We start from the raw sequence: 17,099 nt of genomic DNA, 5'->3' as shown, positions 1-17,099 counted from the left end.
GCGAACCCGGTTCCCCTGCATCGGCAGGCGGACGCGCAACCACTGCGCCACCAGGGAAGCCCCTGGAATGCTCTTTAATAGAAAACTATATTTTGGATTAAAAAAATTTCTTTTAAAATTTTTATTATAGAAATTTTCAAACACCTACAAAAGTAGAGAGACTAGTATAATAACAATGGTTTTCCATGTACTCATCATCCAGTTTTAACAGTTTTATTAACATTTTGCCAATTTTATCTATATTCCAACACTAACCTCCATCTGCCCTTTTTAGCTAGGGTATTTCAAAGCAAGTCCCATATATCATGTCATTTTATCCAGAAAAAACTTAGTATGAGATTCACAAACTTTTAAAATCTGAATCTTAAAAGTAACATACTCAGAATTTCAAGAATCATTAGGAAAAAAAAAGTCTTTAAAATAGTATCCTTTATGTGGTGTCCACATATAATTTTCAAACTTAAAAGTGAAATGGAAATGGGAATTGTTTTCTTCTGATAAAGAAAACAAAATAATGAGGCATGATAGAGATTGTTTTCTGGTGTTATATCTCTTTAAAGATCTCAGTTATCCTGAAAGCTAGGCATGACCAACATCAAGAATGTGTGAGGAAAGTAATAGTTTTTCTTCTTGTGTACTTTTCCCTCATTCTTAAATGCCTGTCTGTACTTATTTTCCAGTCTTAGGGATGAGTAGACAACATCTTCTTAACCTTGCCTGAACATTGTAATCACCTAGGAACCTTAATCCTGATGCCTAAATCCCACCCCCAGAGATTATTATTTCTTTGGTCTGGGGTATGGCATAAGCATCACAATTTTTAAAAGCTTTCCAAATGATTGCAGTGTGTAGCCAGGAGTTGAGAAGTATTACTCTAGGTTCTTGCTCTTCAAAGTGTGATCTAGAATCAGCAGCATCAGCATCACTTTGTGCTTGTTAGAAATGCAGAATCTCCGTCCCGCCTCAGACCTGCTGAATCAGAATCTGCATCTTAATAAACCCTAAGTGATTCATCTATACATTAAAGCTTGTGAAGAATTGGTCTAAGTTAGTGGTTCTCACCTGGGAGTGATTTTGCCCCTCAGGGGACATTTTTGGTTGTCACAACGGGTGTGTGTGTATATGCTAATGGCATCTAGTGGGTAGAGGCCAGGGATGCTGCTAAATATCCTAGAGAATAGCCACTCACCACAAAGAATTATCCAGGTCAACTATCAAATAGTGTTGAAGTTGAAAAATCCTGGTCTGGGTGGTTTCAGAGAATTCACATTGGTTCTAGGTACTTTCCAGTTTAAAGAGCCTTGGGAAAACCAGGTTTGAGATCAGCCGTGGTCTGTTATATTTTTTTTTCTGGCATCTTGGGAGCTCTAGGGGCTGGCTAGACAGGACAGAGATCAGTTTAATGTGATCCATGCTGGGTATGGTGCTGCTGATCTTTGTGTAAAGAGAGAGAAACAATATTATTCCCAAACATTCAACTCATGGAATTACCACTTTTATATTATATACATGAGCATTCTTAAACTGCTTTTTGTATGTGGAAGTGAGAGTCTCTCATGTATCATGATTTTGAGCCATCTCACAGTCCTGTTGAGATTTCCTCCTGTGGTGCTAGAGCTTCCACTTCATAGCTTTCCTTACTTTCCCCCGATCTTCCAGCCGTGAGTGGTTCTGGATTGTGGAGCAGCCGGTTATCTATCTGGCTTCGCTGAGGGTCACATGTGCACACGAGAACCTACAGACCAAGACAGATCCTTTCCTCTCACCCCTGCAGTGCAAACACTGTTGTGTTCTGGTGGTGGAAGTTTAAAGATTGAGGGCCTCAGGAGCAAGGTCGGGAGAAGGATGGTGGGCCACTCCTCAATTTCTCAAACCCTCTGTTCCAGTAGCTGCCTCTCCTCAGCCCAGGTGCTCGGGCAGTCCTTTAACGTTTGGCTTGCCTGAACAGTAACTGGGGATTTTAAAATGTTTTTTTTTTGTTTTCTAGAAATGGAACCTTCTTTATAACAGGTAAACCTATTGCTTTACTTTCAGACATTTGACTTTCAAAAGAGGGAGCTGCCTAAAAGATAAGGGAGACATTGGTTGCATTAGACTTGGGGATCGACACCACCTGAAAAGCATAACTAATGTGTTGATTTATCTGTTATTAAACATAGAACTCCCCTGTGCATCTTATTGTAATAAGTAGTATGAAGTGGCTATGGCAAAAAAGTTATTAAAAGGATGCTTTTTTGCCTAGGGAAGTAGAGTTTCCAGGATTATAAAACTCTGAGGCCTGTTTAGAAAACTCCACCTAAAACTCTTAGCGCCTTCCAGGTATTGTTTACAATGCCTGGGTTATGCCATTGTTGACAAGCAAGTGGCAACTTGTTTCTGAGCAATTGTCTCTAATCAGTTTATGGCATCTCTTTCAAAAAGGCAGCTATCACACATGAGACCATGGATGTGGGAGGTGCAGAAAAAACCTTTAACGTAGCTTCTGGAAAGTAGAGAGTGATTATAACTATGTAGTTTTCACCTAGTTTCCGAGTACCTTCTCCATGAAACCTTTTCTGTCCTTCCTTTCCCCCAACCTTTCTGGATTAAAGGCAGCATTCCATGATAATTTATCACAGTGTTATACTTCTTCCACTAGATTGATAGATCCATTATGAAATTTTTCAAAGCATATACTATGATTGTGGCCATCTAAAATGTTAACAGATAAAATTTATTAATAAAATCAGAGGTGATAGTAGACCTCTTTGGATCGTGTACTTTGTGAGGTACATAGCACAAAATACTATTTAGCATTAAAATTTAACACTTTTGCAGGGCAGAGAGTCTCAAAGTCTTGAGTACATTATTTAGAAACTTTCAGTTATTCACGTAGATTGAACAGACATGTTTACATCCAACACTTCCTAAAACCTCACTAAAATATCAATAAAGGAATAAAAAGACAAACAATTCACAATGAAGAGAATAAAAGAGGAGACAAAAGAAATGTCAGTAAAATTTTAGAAGTTACAAAATGGCTAAGTGGCAGCTGACCTAGCATTTTGGAGAATGCTGAAAGCAAAGTGCCTGCAGTGGGAAAAGGCAGTAAGCAAATTGATTAGAGCCCTGGAGCTCCAGAAAGGCTCAGGAATCAGAGGTCCTAGGAACCTCTGGAGTCAGGGAAGTGAGCAGGGTGGAAACAGGAAGATTGGTTGAAAGTCTGTATTAGGAGCAGTTAGATTGCTAGGTCCCTCTGTTTACCTTGTGCTGTATGATAGCCACCTCTTCTTCACTCCAGCAGAAGATTGGAGACATTGAACAAGAGGCAGTCTTGTACCAGATGCAGCTCAGGTGGGGGTGATGAGCTATTCTGAAATGGATGCATTGACACACACATTCCTCTTACTGAACAGTGAACCACTGCCTCTAACTCTCTTCCCTATTCAACTCTGAGAATGCTGGGATCAGGATTTTATCCTAATTGCAGTGGGGTTGGGGAAAATATTGGGAGACTCATCTCTAGGGAAAAGCCAAGAGAAAAGACCTACTATACCAATGGTTGGGAGTTCAGGTTCCTGTCTGTTCACCTTAGAGAGAAGCCCATAAGGTAATGAGCAGGCCTAAACTACACAAGAGTCTTAAGTAGCTGCATAGTTATACTCTTTGCTTTCAAATAGAGACAGACAGCCAAAGATCACCAGACCTTTGAGGACGGCCTCTAACATGAAAGTCAAAGATCAAAACAAATGGGGTGGTGGGAGAGAAGGAAGAAAAAGCAAAGATGCTCAGAAAAAAACAGATAATGCAGGGAGTGGAAGAAAATAGCTAAGAAACAATAATTAATCTCTGAGATAAGAGAAGCTATTTCTTTTTTGAAATAGGAATAAGATGACTAAAAAGTAACATTTTAAGAGATACTCTTGAAGATTTAAAATATGACTACAGAAATGAAAAGCTCAGTAGAAATGTTTGAAAATGAAGGTAATGTGAAATCTTTCAAAAGTAGAACCTAAAGACAGATGCACAAAGAAAAGAGAAGGGGTAAGAAAGGTCCAACATAGACATAATAGAAGTTGCAGGAAGATAAAACAGAGAAGAAGAAGGGGAAGGAAACCATCACAGAAATAGTACAAGAAGAAATATTCCAGAACTGAAAGGTATGAGTTTCTAAGAATGAAGGGACTTAACTAGGGTTTGGCAAAATGGATGAAAATAGATTCACACAAACGCCTGTTTTAGTGAAATTTCAGAAAACTAGGAAGGAAAAGGAGATCCAAAAAGTTTCTAGAGAAAAGAAACAAAAGGTCATACACAAAGGCTTGGGAATCAGAAAGACTTCAGATTTTTCGATAACTGTACTAGAAGCTAGAAGACCATGGGGCAGTGCCTTCAAAGCTGTGGAAATTATTGTCAGCTTGGAATTCCATACTCAGCCAAACCAGAGTCAAGTGTGTGGATAGCATACAGTCATTTATCAGACATGCAAGATCTCAAAAAATTTACCTCCTCTTCATCCACACTCAGGAAGTTGTTGGAGGAAATGTTCCACCAAAACAAGAAAGTAAACGAAGAGAAAGGAACAGGTAGGATCTAGGAAACCAAGGGGTATATTGTAGGATAGAAGTGCAGGGAACCCCTCAACCGACAGTTGAGTTGCAGGCTGAGAAAGAAGCCAGCCCAGAGTGGAGCATAGAATGCAGACATCAGGTGGAATGTCTCCAGAAGTGAGACAGAGGAGGAGATAGATTAGCTGATGTGTTGTGAACATGTTGGGAGGAGGTGAAGAGTGTTGGAGAGTGTGGAGTTGAGTTAGTAAGATGACTAACTGCTTCTTTTTTATTTTTAACTTCAAGAAAAAGTTTCAAAAGAAGAAAATGCAAGGATAGCACCCTGTGTGGTTTGGTTGCAGGGCTGATATTCAACCAGTATGGCCATACAGATTATTAAGATACTAGAATATTTGTATACTGATTGGTAAATAACTACTACACTGAGTGCCCTCCCTGTTGCCCTGTTACCTCCCTTAGGCCTGGTACCTCCCTCCGGTCCTGCCTCATATCCAGCAATTAAAAGGTTAATAATTGGCATGGCAGGGGTTTCCCAGGAACCTACTCATATTTTGGCCTCTGTTTTGATTCACTGGGGTCAGGGTCCCAATTAAATATTTTGAATATTGCCTTTACTTAGTTGCAAATACTATTTATATAATCATAATAATGTAAATGTTAATTTAACTAAAAATTATAAAACTATAATAGGAGGATGCAGGGAAATATGTTCGGGGGAAGGAAGGAGTTGTAGTAGAGCTAAATTCTTATCTTCTATAGTAAGAAATCTAGAGATAATATCTGAAGCTGAAAAAAATTAAAGCTGTATAAGCAATTAATTTAGAAATATAGAAAAAACAGCCGAAGGTGCCTTTTAGGGAGTGGAAATTGTATGTGGGAGTGGTGTAGGGGATTGCTGTCTTTCGTTATATGCTTTAAAGCCAAAAAAATTTTCTCAATTCTGAACGTTTGTTACATTGAGGAAAAAATTAATTCAAAATAAAACATTATTTCAAAAAGCAAGTTTAGTCTTCTAAACAATTTGATTTTCTTTTCCTCCAGTGGCAGTATGATCACCTCACAGCTACTTATCTTCTACTCCTAGCCAAGAAGGCTCGGGGAAAACCAGTTCGTTTAAGGCTTCTTTCTTCCTGTGGACAAGCCAACTCGACTGCAGTCACAAACATCAAGGTGAATGTCAGAAGCTTTTGTGTGAGTGCCTTCTGCTCTTGCCATGTGCCCACCTTGTTCATAAGTGGATACATGCCAGGGAAGTTAACTTTGCTGGTGTCAGGGGCCCACAAGCAAGACATTTTTATGATTTAAATATTTTTGATGAGGAAAATGGGAAATTCTGAATGTGAACGCTAGAATTTTGAATGTCTACATGGCATTAAAAAAAAAAATTTCTCCCTCCCCTTTTTTCCACAAAAGTAACTCCTGATGTAGAATAATTTTAAGCCACAGATAAGCTAAAGGAAAATAGAATTTACCTATAAAGCTACTACCAACTATAGATAAAATAGTTTATATTTTATTGTATCTTTCCAGTCTGTTTTTAGTATGCTTGTTTATATAATTTATGTAAATTATAGGACATATTATACTTTCTATAACATGAAGTATTTCAGTGAATATTTTGATACTCACTTACATTAAGGGTTTAGGTTGTTTGTTTTGAGCAGCAGTTGTAGCTCATGCAACTCAGATTCCTTGTATGAGTTATAACCGAATTATTTTTTTCTATTTTGTTGTCTTTGTCTCATTTTCCTTTGTCATGAACATTTAGGATGGTGGAGAAGCCTTACATATTTGGAAGCACCATGTCATTCCTAAGTGCTCAAATTAGTGTCTGTTTTCTGTGTGATTCTTTATATCTCCCATGCCTTAAAATTATACCTTCCAAATACTTTGCCAGATAGGTGTAGAGCTTTGTAATATAATCTTCCCTCCATTAATTCAAGTTGCAGTTTAAATGGTTTTAGCATTAGGAAACTGTACTTTTGTCATTCTCAGAGCGAAGGAGTTGGCCCTCTTCATGGAATCCAGTATAGCAGAAATGATTATGTGTGTGAGGTGATATTTTTTCTTTAGATCTCAAAACTCTATTTTTAAAAAATGTTCAAATGCCACCTCTTTCATAATCTTTTTTTGAATGCTGAATGCCCCCCCGCCCCCCTCACTCCCTCTGCCCCCCGCCGCCAGCATTTCCTTTAACAACTCAATTTAGACCTCTCTTCAATCACGTGCTGCAGGTATAGTGGGTCTTTTGTCCCTGCCAGACCTAACTTGTCTCCCTTCTCTCCGTAGTTGGTCTTTTGACCACATTAAGAACCAAAAGTGTTAGTGTAAGGGGCTGTTGTGTAAAGAAACCTCTGAAGTGAGATAATCTTATTGCTGGGTTGTTTTTCTAATCTGTTCTTAGAGAGTTGTACTGGGCTGGTGAATATCCCATGCCCAGGCAGATCTTTTACCCATGGACTCCATGAATCATCCTATCCCTCATCCTGCTCACAGGGCAAACCCTTTAAAGTCTCACACCCAAGTCAATACCTTTGGGTCTAAGAGGACACAAAAACATAAACTTCGCTTCTGATCAAGGTAATTTCAGAAAGATATTAGATACCTCCATACTTAGAATAAACCTCAGCTAAATTTTAAGGTTTATGACACCCTAGTTAAGGTTTAAGACCCTAGTTTAAAAGGTCTTAGACAGTTTCCTAAGCCATTAGATTTTCTTATATCTGGATTGGCGTGGTCTCAATTCATCTGCATATGTGAGTCATAGAGTATCCAAGTAGAAAGGATCTGGGAAGATATTTACTCTTATCTTCCATCTAATGAGCATTTATTTACCTAATAATTTAATCATTTGGGCATTTATATTATTGAGCCAATTTTTATAGCCAATAAAGAGATATTTTAATGACAAGCTATGAAGTAGAAATCAAATTTTGGGGTTTTTTTCTGGTCTTTATGCAACTCACTAAGGCTGGAAGCAAGCTATATAGTCTCTTTGTGCTATTCTCCTTGATAAAATCACTCTTTTTTCTCTGGAGTGTTGTTTATAAGAAAGTAAGTAATTCTGAACGGTTAATCAATAGATGCCACTTTCAGTGAAACAATAATACAATCTGATCTGAGAATCACAAAAGACCACGTATCATCAACATCATTAGCATTTTCAGGCCCCGTGCTAGCTCTTGGGAAACAAATCTGTATAAAGGGTAGTGCTTGCTGTCAGACCCTTAAGTTGAGGCAAGATATACGTATACATAATACGACATCGTAGTAGGTGGCGGGTGCCAGCTAAGCGCTAGAGGTGTGTGGTAGGGGCTTTAGAAGGTGAGAGTGGTCACCATGGGTGATCTGAACTGGATCCATATTTAAGTTTAGAAAAATGCAAAAGAAGGAGCACAGAATTCAGGGCAAGATAAATGGAATTAGCAAAAACTCAGGCACCTAAATGTGCTCGATGTATTCTTTTGACAGTGACTAGACTTGTTTGGTTAAAATAAAGAGTTCAAGGGGGAAAAGTAAACGAGGAAGAGAGTGAATGGGTGATCTGGAAGGGTAGCTGAGAGCTAGATTGTAGGGAACCTTGAAATGCCAGGTCAGAGAGTTACACTTTATGCTTTAAGTAATGGAAACTGGGTTTTTGAGCAAGACATGACATGTCACCAACATGACTGATTTTCAGAGTTCATCCAGTTGTATATAGGATTGTTCAGTCAGGGATGTTTATGTGCTTTTATTCTCTACTGCAGTACCATGACAGCCTTCATTCATATGACGCTGTGCTTTTCCCCACTGGGCATAGACTTAGCTTTATTATTTTTCTCAGCCTAGCACTCCATGTAGCTAGTTCTAGTTGATAGTAATTGACAACCCTGGAGAACTCTGTCACCCCTGGTTGAGGGGGGGTGAAGATTGGTGGCAGGGACCATATTGTCCATTTGAATAGTTCAGATATGAGAAGATTTGTCCTTGAATCAGAAAATTAGAAAAAAAAGGATGGAATGTAAGAAATTCAAGTACAGTTGCTTGGTCAGGCTAACTAGATATTGAAGGAAAGGAAAGGAGTGAAAAATTAAAAATCCAACTATACTCCATAGTCTTAGAATTTAGGGTATATTTAGTGTACTCCTAGTTTTTTGAGGGGGAAGAGTGAAGGAAAATAAATGACTGGGGGTATTATTAGCATAGGACCCCGAATAGCCTGTCTCCAGGAGATCTTTCATAAGTAATTTATTCCTAGTAGAAATTGCGAGCTACTCAATATGTTCTTGCAACCAAGAAACCTGTATTTCAGAGTCCCTTCCATCTTCTACTTTGTCAGAGAGCTTCTTATTTATAGATTTGCAAAAGAGTTATTTGTCTGGTGTTATAGTGATTATCTGATAATGATACGCTAAGTAGATTGCCATATAACATAAGAATGTTCCAAGACATCTTGTTTGAGAGTCAGAGATTCTCTTATCTAATAATTTGAATTAATTTTTTTTTTTTTTTTTTTTTTTCTTTTTGCGGTGTGTGGGCCTCTCACCGCTGTGGCCTCTCCTGTTGCGGAGCCCAGGCTCTGGACATGCAGGCTCAGCGGCCATGGCTCACAGGCCCAGCCGCTCCGAGGATGTGGGATCCTCACGGACCGGGGCACGAACCCGTGTCCCTTGCATCGGCAGGCGGACTCTCAACCACTGTGCCACCAGGGAAGCCTTAATTAAAAATTTTTGACTTCCTGTTTTGGGTGGTGATCTCCTTCAGTCTACTGTCTCTCATTTGTTTCTGCTTCGAGGACCTTGCCCTGTGCCTGCAATATACTCTTTTAAAATTGAATCATGGTGGTGTTGTTTCTGAGTTCTTCTATTTTTTGAATAGTCAAAGAATCTGAGTCTAGAAGATGTGATCACCAGTGATGAAAATTATGTGGCTGGATTAATAGACTATGAATGGTGTGAAGACATTTCATCAACAGGTGTGGCTACTCCACAAACACCACAGGTTGGTTATTTTTATTACTGTTTAAAGTAGAATATGTTATCTCAATTATAAAAAATACCTAGGCTCTAACATAAGATCTAGTTTGTGCTTGCAAATTTAATGAATTCCTAAGCCATTGAAAATATTAATGGGAGATTGTTGGAATATAAATGAAAGGGAAGCTAATTATTTCCAAGTTGAAGAAAGCCAAGATTCCATTTTGGAGCACTTCACTGCTCTTTTTTCCTTCCCTTCCCTCCCCTCCTCTTTAAAAAATGAGGTATAATTTACATGTCCCTTTTGCTCCGCAAACTTATCAATACTTGATATTTTTTGTTATTTAATATTTTCTAATCTGGTGAGTGTAAAGTGATATCTCACTATGGTTTTAATTTGTACTTTTCTGATTATTAATGTATCTTTTCATATATTAATCAGCCAATGGTTTTTCCTGTTTTATGAAATGGCTTTTTTTGTGTCCTTTGCCTATTTTTCTGTTGGATTGTTTCTTTTTTCTTGGTGGTATTGAGGAAGTTCTTGATTTAATTTTAATTCTAATCCTTTGTTGGTTGTGTGTTGCAGGTATATTGTCTGAGTTTGTCACTTATCTTTTTACTTTGATGGCAGAAGTCATTAATTTTAATGTTACAAGTTGTCAGTATTTTCCTTTATGGTTTATAGTTTTTGTGTATTTTAAAAGAAATCATTCTACAGAAGTCATAAATGTATTCACATATATTGCTTCTAAACGTTTTAAAGCTTTTCCTTTCACATTAAGTTTTTAGTCTGTGGAGAATTATTTCTCTTGTATGGTATGAGGTAGGGAATCAATTTTTCCCTCTTATAATCAGTTGTGCCAGCACCATTGACAAGTCCAGTCTTTCTGCACTGATCTACAATGGCACTTCTATTATATATCAAGTTGTTATATAAGTGTGTCTGCTTCTGAGAAATATTTTGTTTTATTGGTTTATTTGTACGAATACCATATGTCTTATTTCTTTAGTTTTATAATATTTCTTTTATCTGGTTGACCAATTTGCTCCCATCTTCTTCTTCTTTAAGAATGTCTGGGGGGCTTCCCTGGTGGCGCAGTGGTTGCGCGTCCGCCTGCCGATGCAGCTATTATTGGGCTTCCCTGGTGGAGCAGTGGTTGAGAATCCGCTGCCGATGCAGGGGACACGGGTTCGTGCCCCGGTCCGGGAAGATCCCACATGCCACGGAGCGGCTGGGCCTGTGAGCCATGGCCACTGAGCCTGTGCGTCCGGAGCCCGTGCTCCACAACAGGAGAGACCACAACAGTGAGAGGCGCGTGTACCAAAAGAAAAAAAAAAGAATGTCTATTCTTGCTCCTTTGCATTTCCATATACATTTTAGAATCATTTTGATAAATTTTACATACACTTAAAAATTGAAGTTACATTGACTCTAAGATTCAACTTGGGAAAAATTGCAGTCTATATCCTCAAATCCCCCTATGTGTAAACACAGTATACCTCTCTATTTATTAGGTTTTAGTTAATTGCTTTCAATAAAATTTTATAAATTTCTCTAAAATGATCTTACATATCTTTTACTAGATTTATTCCTGAGTACTTTTGTTTTTTATTGCTATTGGGAATGGTAGGTTTTTTTAAATCACATTTTTAAACTGTCTGATACTGGTGTAAAGATATGAAACTGATTTTTGTGTATTGATCTTATATTCAACAACTTTCCTAAACTCTTTTAAATTCTTATAGTTTGTATATTCTTTTGAATGTTGTAGAAAATTATATCATCTATGGATGACAGTTTTGTTACTTCCTTTCCAGTTCTCATGCCTTTAATATCTTTTTATTACTGCACTTTGTAGTCCTAGCAGTATAGTAAGCATTCTTCTGTTCTTCCCAATTGTAGAAGGATGCTTCTAATATTTTATCATTCAATATGATGTTTGTTCTCTCTTTTTCCCTCCCCTTACCCCTTCCCCCTCCCTGTTCTCCTTTCCCTTATCCTTCTTTTCCCTCTCTCCGCTCTGTGCCCCCCACCCCATATTTTTCAGATTAAGACCTTTTTTCGTCTAGTCCTGGTTTGCTAAGATTTGTTTAAAAATTATGAATCTCTGTTGCAGAAAAAAGGTTAGATAGAATTCATCTAGTGAGATAATCATCTGGTTTTGTTCTTTCCATTTGTTAATGTAGGTTATATTAATAGATTTGATGTTAAACCAATTTGCATTCTTTAGATAAGCCCAGTTTGTCATGATGTATTACTATCTTTTTTATACATTGCTGGGTTTAGTTTACTAACATTTTGTTTAGGTTTTTTGCTTCTATGTTCTTAAATAAGATTGGCCTATTATCTTCTTTCTTATATGATTTTTTTTCTTTTGAAAACTTTAATTTTATTATTATTGATACATAAGTAATACATAGATACATTCATCTTGTAAAAAATTCAAGCAATATGGAGCTGCTGAATAAAGAGTGAAAGGCTTTCTTCTCCTGTTCTTGCATCCCATCCCATCTTATATTAATCGTATCTGACTGGCATTAAGATTGCCCATCCCGTCTTATATTAATCATATCTGATTGACATTAAGATTATAACTAGTCTTTGAAAATGACTTGGGACATATTCTTTCTTTTTTATTCTCTGGAATGGTTTTTAAGAGCTATTAATTGTATTTTCCTTGAATGTATGATAGAACTTATTATGTAACTATCTGGGCCTGGAATGTTTCTGTGAGAAGCTAGTCAACTACTGATTCAATTTCTTTTGTATTTATAGGACTACACAGTATTTCAATTTCTTTTCATCAGTTTGGTGAATTTTGTTTTCTAGTGTCCATTTCATACAAGTTTTAAAATGTTTTGGCATAAAATCAACAGGAGGATATTATGATCTTGTTAATATCTGTAGTATCTGTGTTTATGTCCCCCTTTTCATTGCTGAAGTGTATTTGTTTATTGCAGCTCTTTCATTTTTTGGATCAGTCTTACCAGAGTTTTGTCAATTTTATTAGTCTTTTCAAAGAACCAACTTCTGGCCTTATTGATTCTATTATATTTTAGTTTCCATTTTGTTATTTTCTGCCTTTATTTTTCTATTAGACCAATCTTATTAAATTCTGTTGTTAAATCTTCTACATCCATACTAATATTTTGTCTGCTTGACCCATAAATTTAATCTGCTTGAGAGTGGGATATGTTAAAAATCTTCTAATGGGATGGTAGTTTGTCATTTTCTTCTTGTAGTTCTATTTTTGCTTCATATATATATGTACAAAGCTATATAATTAGCGTACAAGTTTAGAATTTTTATTCTGGTGAATTGAACCTTTTATCATTTATAGTGATCCTCTTTATTACTAGTTGTGTGTTTCTCCTTGAAGTCTATTTGTTTCTCTGATATTAAGATAGCTATATTGATTTTTTTGGTTGTTATTTGCTTGGATTATATTTTTTTATCTTTTTATTTTCAACCTTGCATGCCCTTATATTTTAGGTATCTCTCTTTTTTTTTTTAAAGATTTTAAATGACTTTTTTGAAGTATAGTTGATTTACAATGTTGTGTTAATTTCTGCTGTACAACAAAGTGATTGAGTTATACATACACACATTCCTTTTCAGATTCTTTTCCATTATGGTTTATCACAGGATATTGAATATAGTTCCCTGTGCTATACAGTAGGACCTTGTTGTTTATCCATTCTATATATAATAGTTTACATCTGCTAATCCCAAACTCCCAATCCATCCCTCCTCCACTCCCCCTAAATATATCTCTTAAAAAACAACATATAGCTAGATTTGGTATGCAAACTGAAAATCTTTGTCTTTCAAGTGAGAGCTTACCAAATTTACATTTATTTCGGTTACTAATGTTCTTATTGTGTATCTGCCGTCTTATTTTGTGCTTTCTATTTGTCCCACTTTTTCTGTATTTTTTTCCTATATTTCTTGTTTCTTATGTCAATTTTTCCCTTCATTCCATTGGTTTCTATTTTATTTTAATATTTAATCTTTTAACATGCTATTTAACTTAACCAAATAAAAAGTTAATCTGTATCTTTACTTTTCTTCTAAACATATGAAATCCTTAGAACACTAATCTCTGATCACCCTCTCTTAGATGACTAAATACTATTGATATGTCAGTATTTTAGCTATCTATTTTTTTTAGCTTTTCGTTTCGAAATCTTTATGTATTCACAGAAAGTTACAAAAGTAGTAAACGGAGGTCTCCTGGACCTTTCACTCATTTTTCTCCACTAGTTACATCTTTTTTTTTTTTTTTTGAAAAATGTATTTATTTTATTTATTTATTTTTTGGCTGCGTTGCGTCTTTGTTGCCGCGCATGGGCTTTCTCTAATTGAGGTGAGCGGAGGCTACTCTTTGTTGCAGTGCATGGTCTTCTCATTGCGGTGGCTTCTCTTGTTGCAGAGCACAGGCTCTAGGTGTGTGGGCTTCAGTAGTTGTGGCACATGGGCTCAGTAGTTGTGGCTCGCGGGTTCTAGAGCACAGGCTCAGTAGTTGTGGCGCATGGACTTAGTTGCTCCACGGCATGTGGCATCTTCCTGGACCAGGGCTCGAACCCGTGTGCCCTGCATTGGCAGGTGGATTCTTAACCACTGAGCCACCAGGGAAGCCCCAGTAGTTACATCTTGCATAACTGTGGTACAATTTTTTTTTAGCTCTATACATTTTTAACTTCATAAATTACGTATTATTTTTAGAATGTATACTATCAGTATTTATTTGATTGACTCACATTTTCTTTTGTTTACTTATCCTTCTTATCTCTCAAACCTTCATTCTAAAATTATTTTTCTTCTTCCTGGAGTACATCCCTTAAAAATTCCTTTAGTGGAAGTCACAGTTGATGGCAAACACTCTTTCTAAATTGGCTAAAATTGTCTTTATTTCACTTTCATTTTTGGAATGTAGTTTTCTTCTGTATTGATTTCTAGTTTATCAGTTATTTTATTTTATTTTTTTTTATCAGTTATTTTATGCTCTGCAGTTTAAAGATATTATTCCTCTCTCTTCTTGCTTCTGTTGTTACCATTGAGAAATCTCTGTCAGTCAGGTTTCTTTCTAGTTAGTCTTCTCCCTGGCTCTTTTTAGGATTTTCTCTTTGTTTTTGGTGCTCTGCAGTCTCATTGTTAGGGTTACTGTCTCTGTGGGTAGTGTCCTCTAGAGTTGTACAGCCTAGTAAATAAAGATATGGATTTCTTTTTATTTATCTTTATGATTCATTGTGTTTCCTGTATTTGAGGATTTGTATCTTTAATCAATTTTGGAAAATTCCTTGAATAATTGCTGCTTTTTCATCGTCTTTATTATCTATCTCTGGAACTTAGAATAGGCATATGTTAGACCATTAAATTTCATTTTCCATTTATTTTAAATTCTCTTTCATATATCCCATATCTTTCTCTCTGGACTGCATTCTAGATCATTTCAGATTTATTTCACATTCTCATTCTTTTTTTTCATTTCTGTCTAATCTGTTATTTGACATGTCTATTGAATTTTTCATTTTTATCATTACGTTTTTTATTTCTAGAGATTTTTATTCTTTTTCAAAACTGCTTTAACATTTCTCTTTTCATGTTTTCAATTTCTTTTATTATTTCAAACATATGAACATATTTATATTCTCTACTTGGTAATTTCAATATCTGACATCTTTATGGGTCTGATCCTTTTGTTTATTTTCTTCTGCTGACTTTTGCTCATGATATTTGTATCTTTTGGCATTTTTTTTTTTTAATAGGCTCATTTTTCTTGGAACTCTGTGCGAATGCTTCGAAGCTTGGATTAAGGGTTGAGGTCTTGGGTTGTGTTGGATTGAAGCTTTTCTTTCAGCTAGGAATTGTGTTTGCTTCTATCATGTCACGTTCCTGGAACACAACCAATTTAGGATTAGGACTACTTTAAATCAAATTCTAGGCTTGAAATTTCTGGGGATCATGCAGGTAGTATGAATTTGGGCTCCAAACCTGTGTGAAGACTGTCCTGTGGCTACTTAAAAATGTTAAAGGAAACTCTCTTTTCTCCTCCAGAGCCATGGCCAGGACAGACACGTTTTCTTGTCCAGTCCTTTGCAGGGCAGGTTTATATTTAATTAACTCTTTCATTTTAGTTATAGCCCTTCCTGGCTTTACATGGGAGCTTTGGCTCTAACTTAGCACCGTGTGTGGGTCTAATCTACTCCTACTGTAGATTATACGAGAGAGTAGGTAGATGCCCTTAGGGCAGCGGACAGTTTCAGCCTTGATGACATCTCTGAATTCCTGCTCCTGTTTTTAGTTTGGCCTCTGAGGATTTTCCTATCTTTTTTGCAAGCTCGACTATAAATTTAAAAGGATTAAAATATATTTTCTATCCAACATTTCTGTTAGAGTATTTTAACATGGTTTTTCTGAGCCGGTCATTGGCTAAACTTTTATTTCTTGTTACATATTAGAGACAAACTGGCAGTCTAGGTATGGGAAGCAATTCTTAGGGATTTATATGTGCCCATCCTCAGTTGCCTAGAATCTGGGTATGTTTGATTAAATACGGCCCAAAACATGTTGAAAATTTCCTGTCAATAGAACAGCCTAAAGTGATCTACATGTACTAAAGAGAAGTGAATATACATTTTCAAATTTCCTGGTATTGCCCATAATATCCTTTTGATAGTGTTTCATTTTAATAAAAATGGTGCAAGGTAATTTGCAAATGATTAAGGCATGTTGTAAAGAAATTGACTTTTCTTCTTCAGTGTGCTTTATCCAGTAACTTTTATTTTCCAGTTTGCCAAGCATTGGACAGAGTCAAATGGTCTGGAATCTAAATCATTAACTCCAGTATTATGCACAGCATCTGCCAATAAATTAAAGAACAAAGAGAATGTATATACTCCTAAGACTGCTGTGAAGAATGACGAGTGCTTTTCATTTCCTGAGCCAAAGACTCCAGTTAATAAGAACCAGCATAAAAGAGAAATACTCACTACACCAAATCATTACAGTACACCCTCAAAAGGTATTTGCTGTGTAGATTAAGCAGTGGTAAAACATCTTGAAATTCCGTCTTCTTATCATGCTAAATAAACATATAGCAGGTCAGAAATGGCTAGCAATGCTCTCAGGAATTGCTAGGAGAAGCCAAGCTGCTTTTTAAGCATATGTTATTTACATTAGTTGAAATGAAAGCATATTAATCACCTTCGAAATTTTTGTATACTCTCAGTATACAAAGATGAAAACTGTTTTGATAGATATTGTTGATTAATTTTATTTTCTTGTTCTTATGGAACTAGTGAGAGTAATGCTGTATGGTCATAGAGAGTAATGCTGTATGGTCAAACAAAACAAAACCCCCGATCTGTTTTTAAAAGCTTGGAATCTTATATTTATTATGAAGTGAATATTATTATCTCTAATTGGTATATTTTTAGATCATGAACAAAAAGTTAACTAATGAGTAGTAACCAGGTTTGTCACAAACTATCTGGGTTACAAATACCCTAGTAGAATAAAACACCAAATTTTGGAATAGGGAATATAAAAATAACCAAAGCTTACAACCTCTTTGTTTTTTTTTTTTTTTTT

The 17,099-nt window shown here is 36.2% G+C and overlaps 1 protein-coding gene across 2 annotated transcripts in view; it reads left to right on the top strand.

Annotated features, from left to right (window-relative positions):
• Positions 1–17,099, top strand: part of MELK (maternal embryonic leucine zipper kinase) — an 84,850-nt gene that overhangs the window by 57,979 nt on the left and 9,772 nt on the right. For both annotated transcript variants that reach the window (XM_007127530.4, XM_055087094.1), the window contains 3 exons: positions 5,592–5,720; positions 9,408–9,530; positions 16,299–16,530. In XM_007127530.4, coding sequence (XP_007127592.1) covers positions 5,592–5,720; positions 9,408–9,530; positions 16,299–16,530 — 484 coding nt within the window. The remainder of the gene's footprint in view (positions 1–5,591; positions 5,721–9,407; positions 9,531–16,298; positions 16,531–17,099) is intronic.

Source organism: Physeter macrocephalus, chromosome 9, assembly GCF_002837175.3.
Source record: "Physeter macrocephalus isolate SW-GA chromosome 9, ASM283717v5, whole genome shotgun sequence".
NCBI classification, from domain to species: domain Eukaryota; kingdom Metazoa; phylum Chordata; class Mammalia; order Artiodactyla; family Physeteridae; genus Physeter; species Physeter macrocephalus.
Note: the sequence above shows the minus strand (reverse complement) of the source record. Positions and strands in the feature narration are given on the sequence as shown.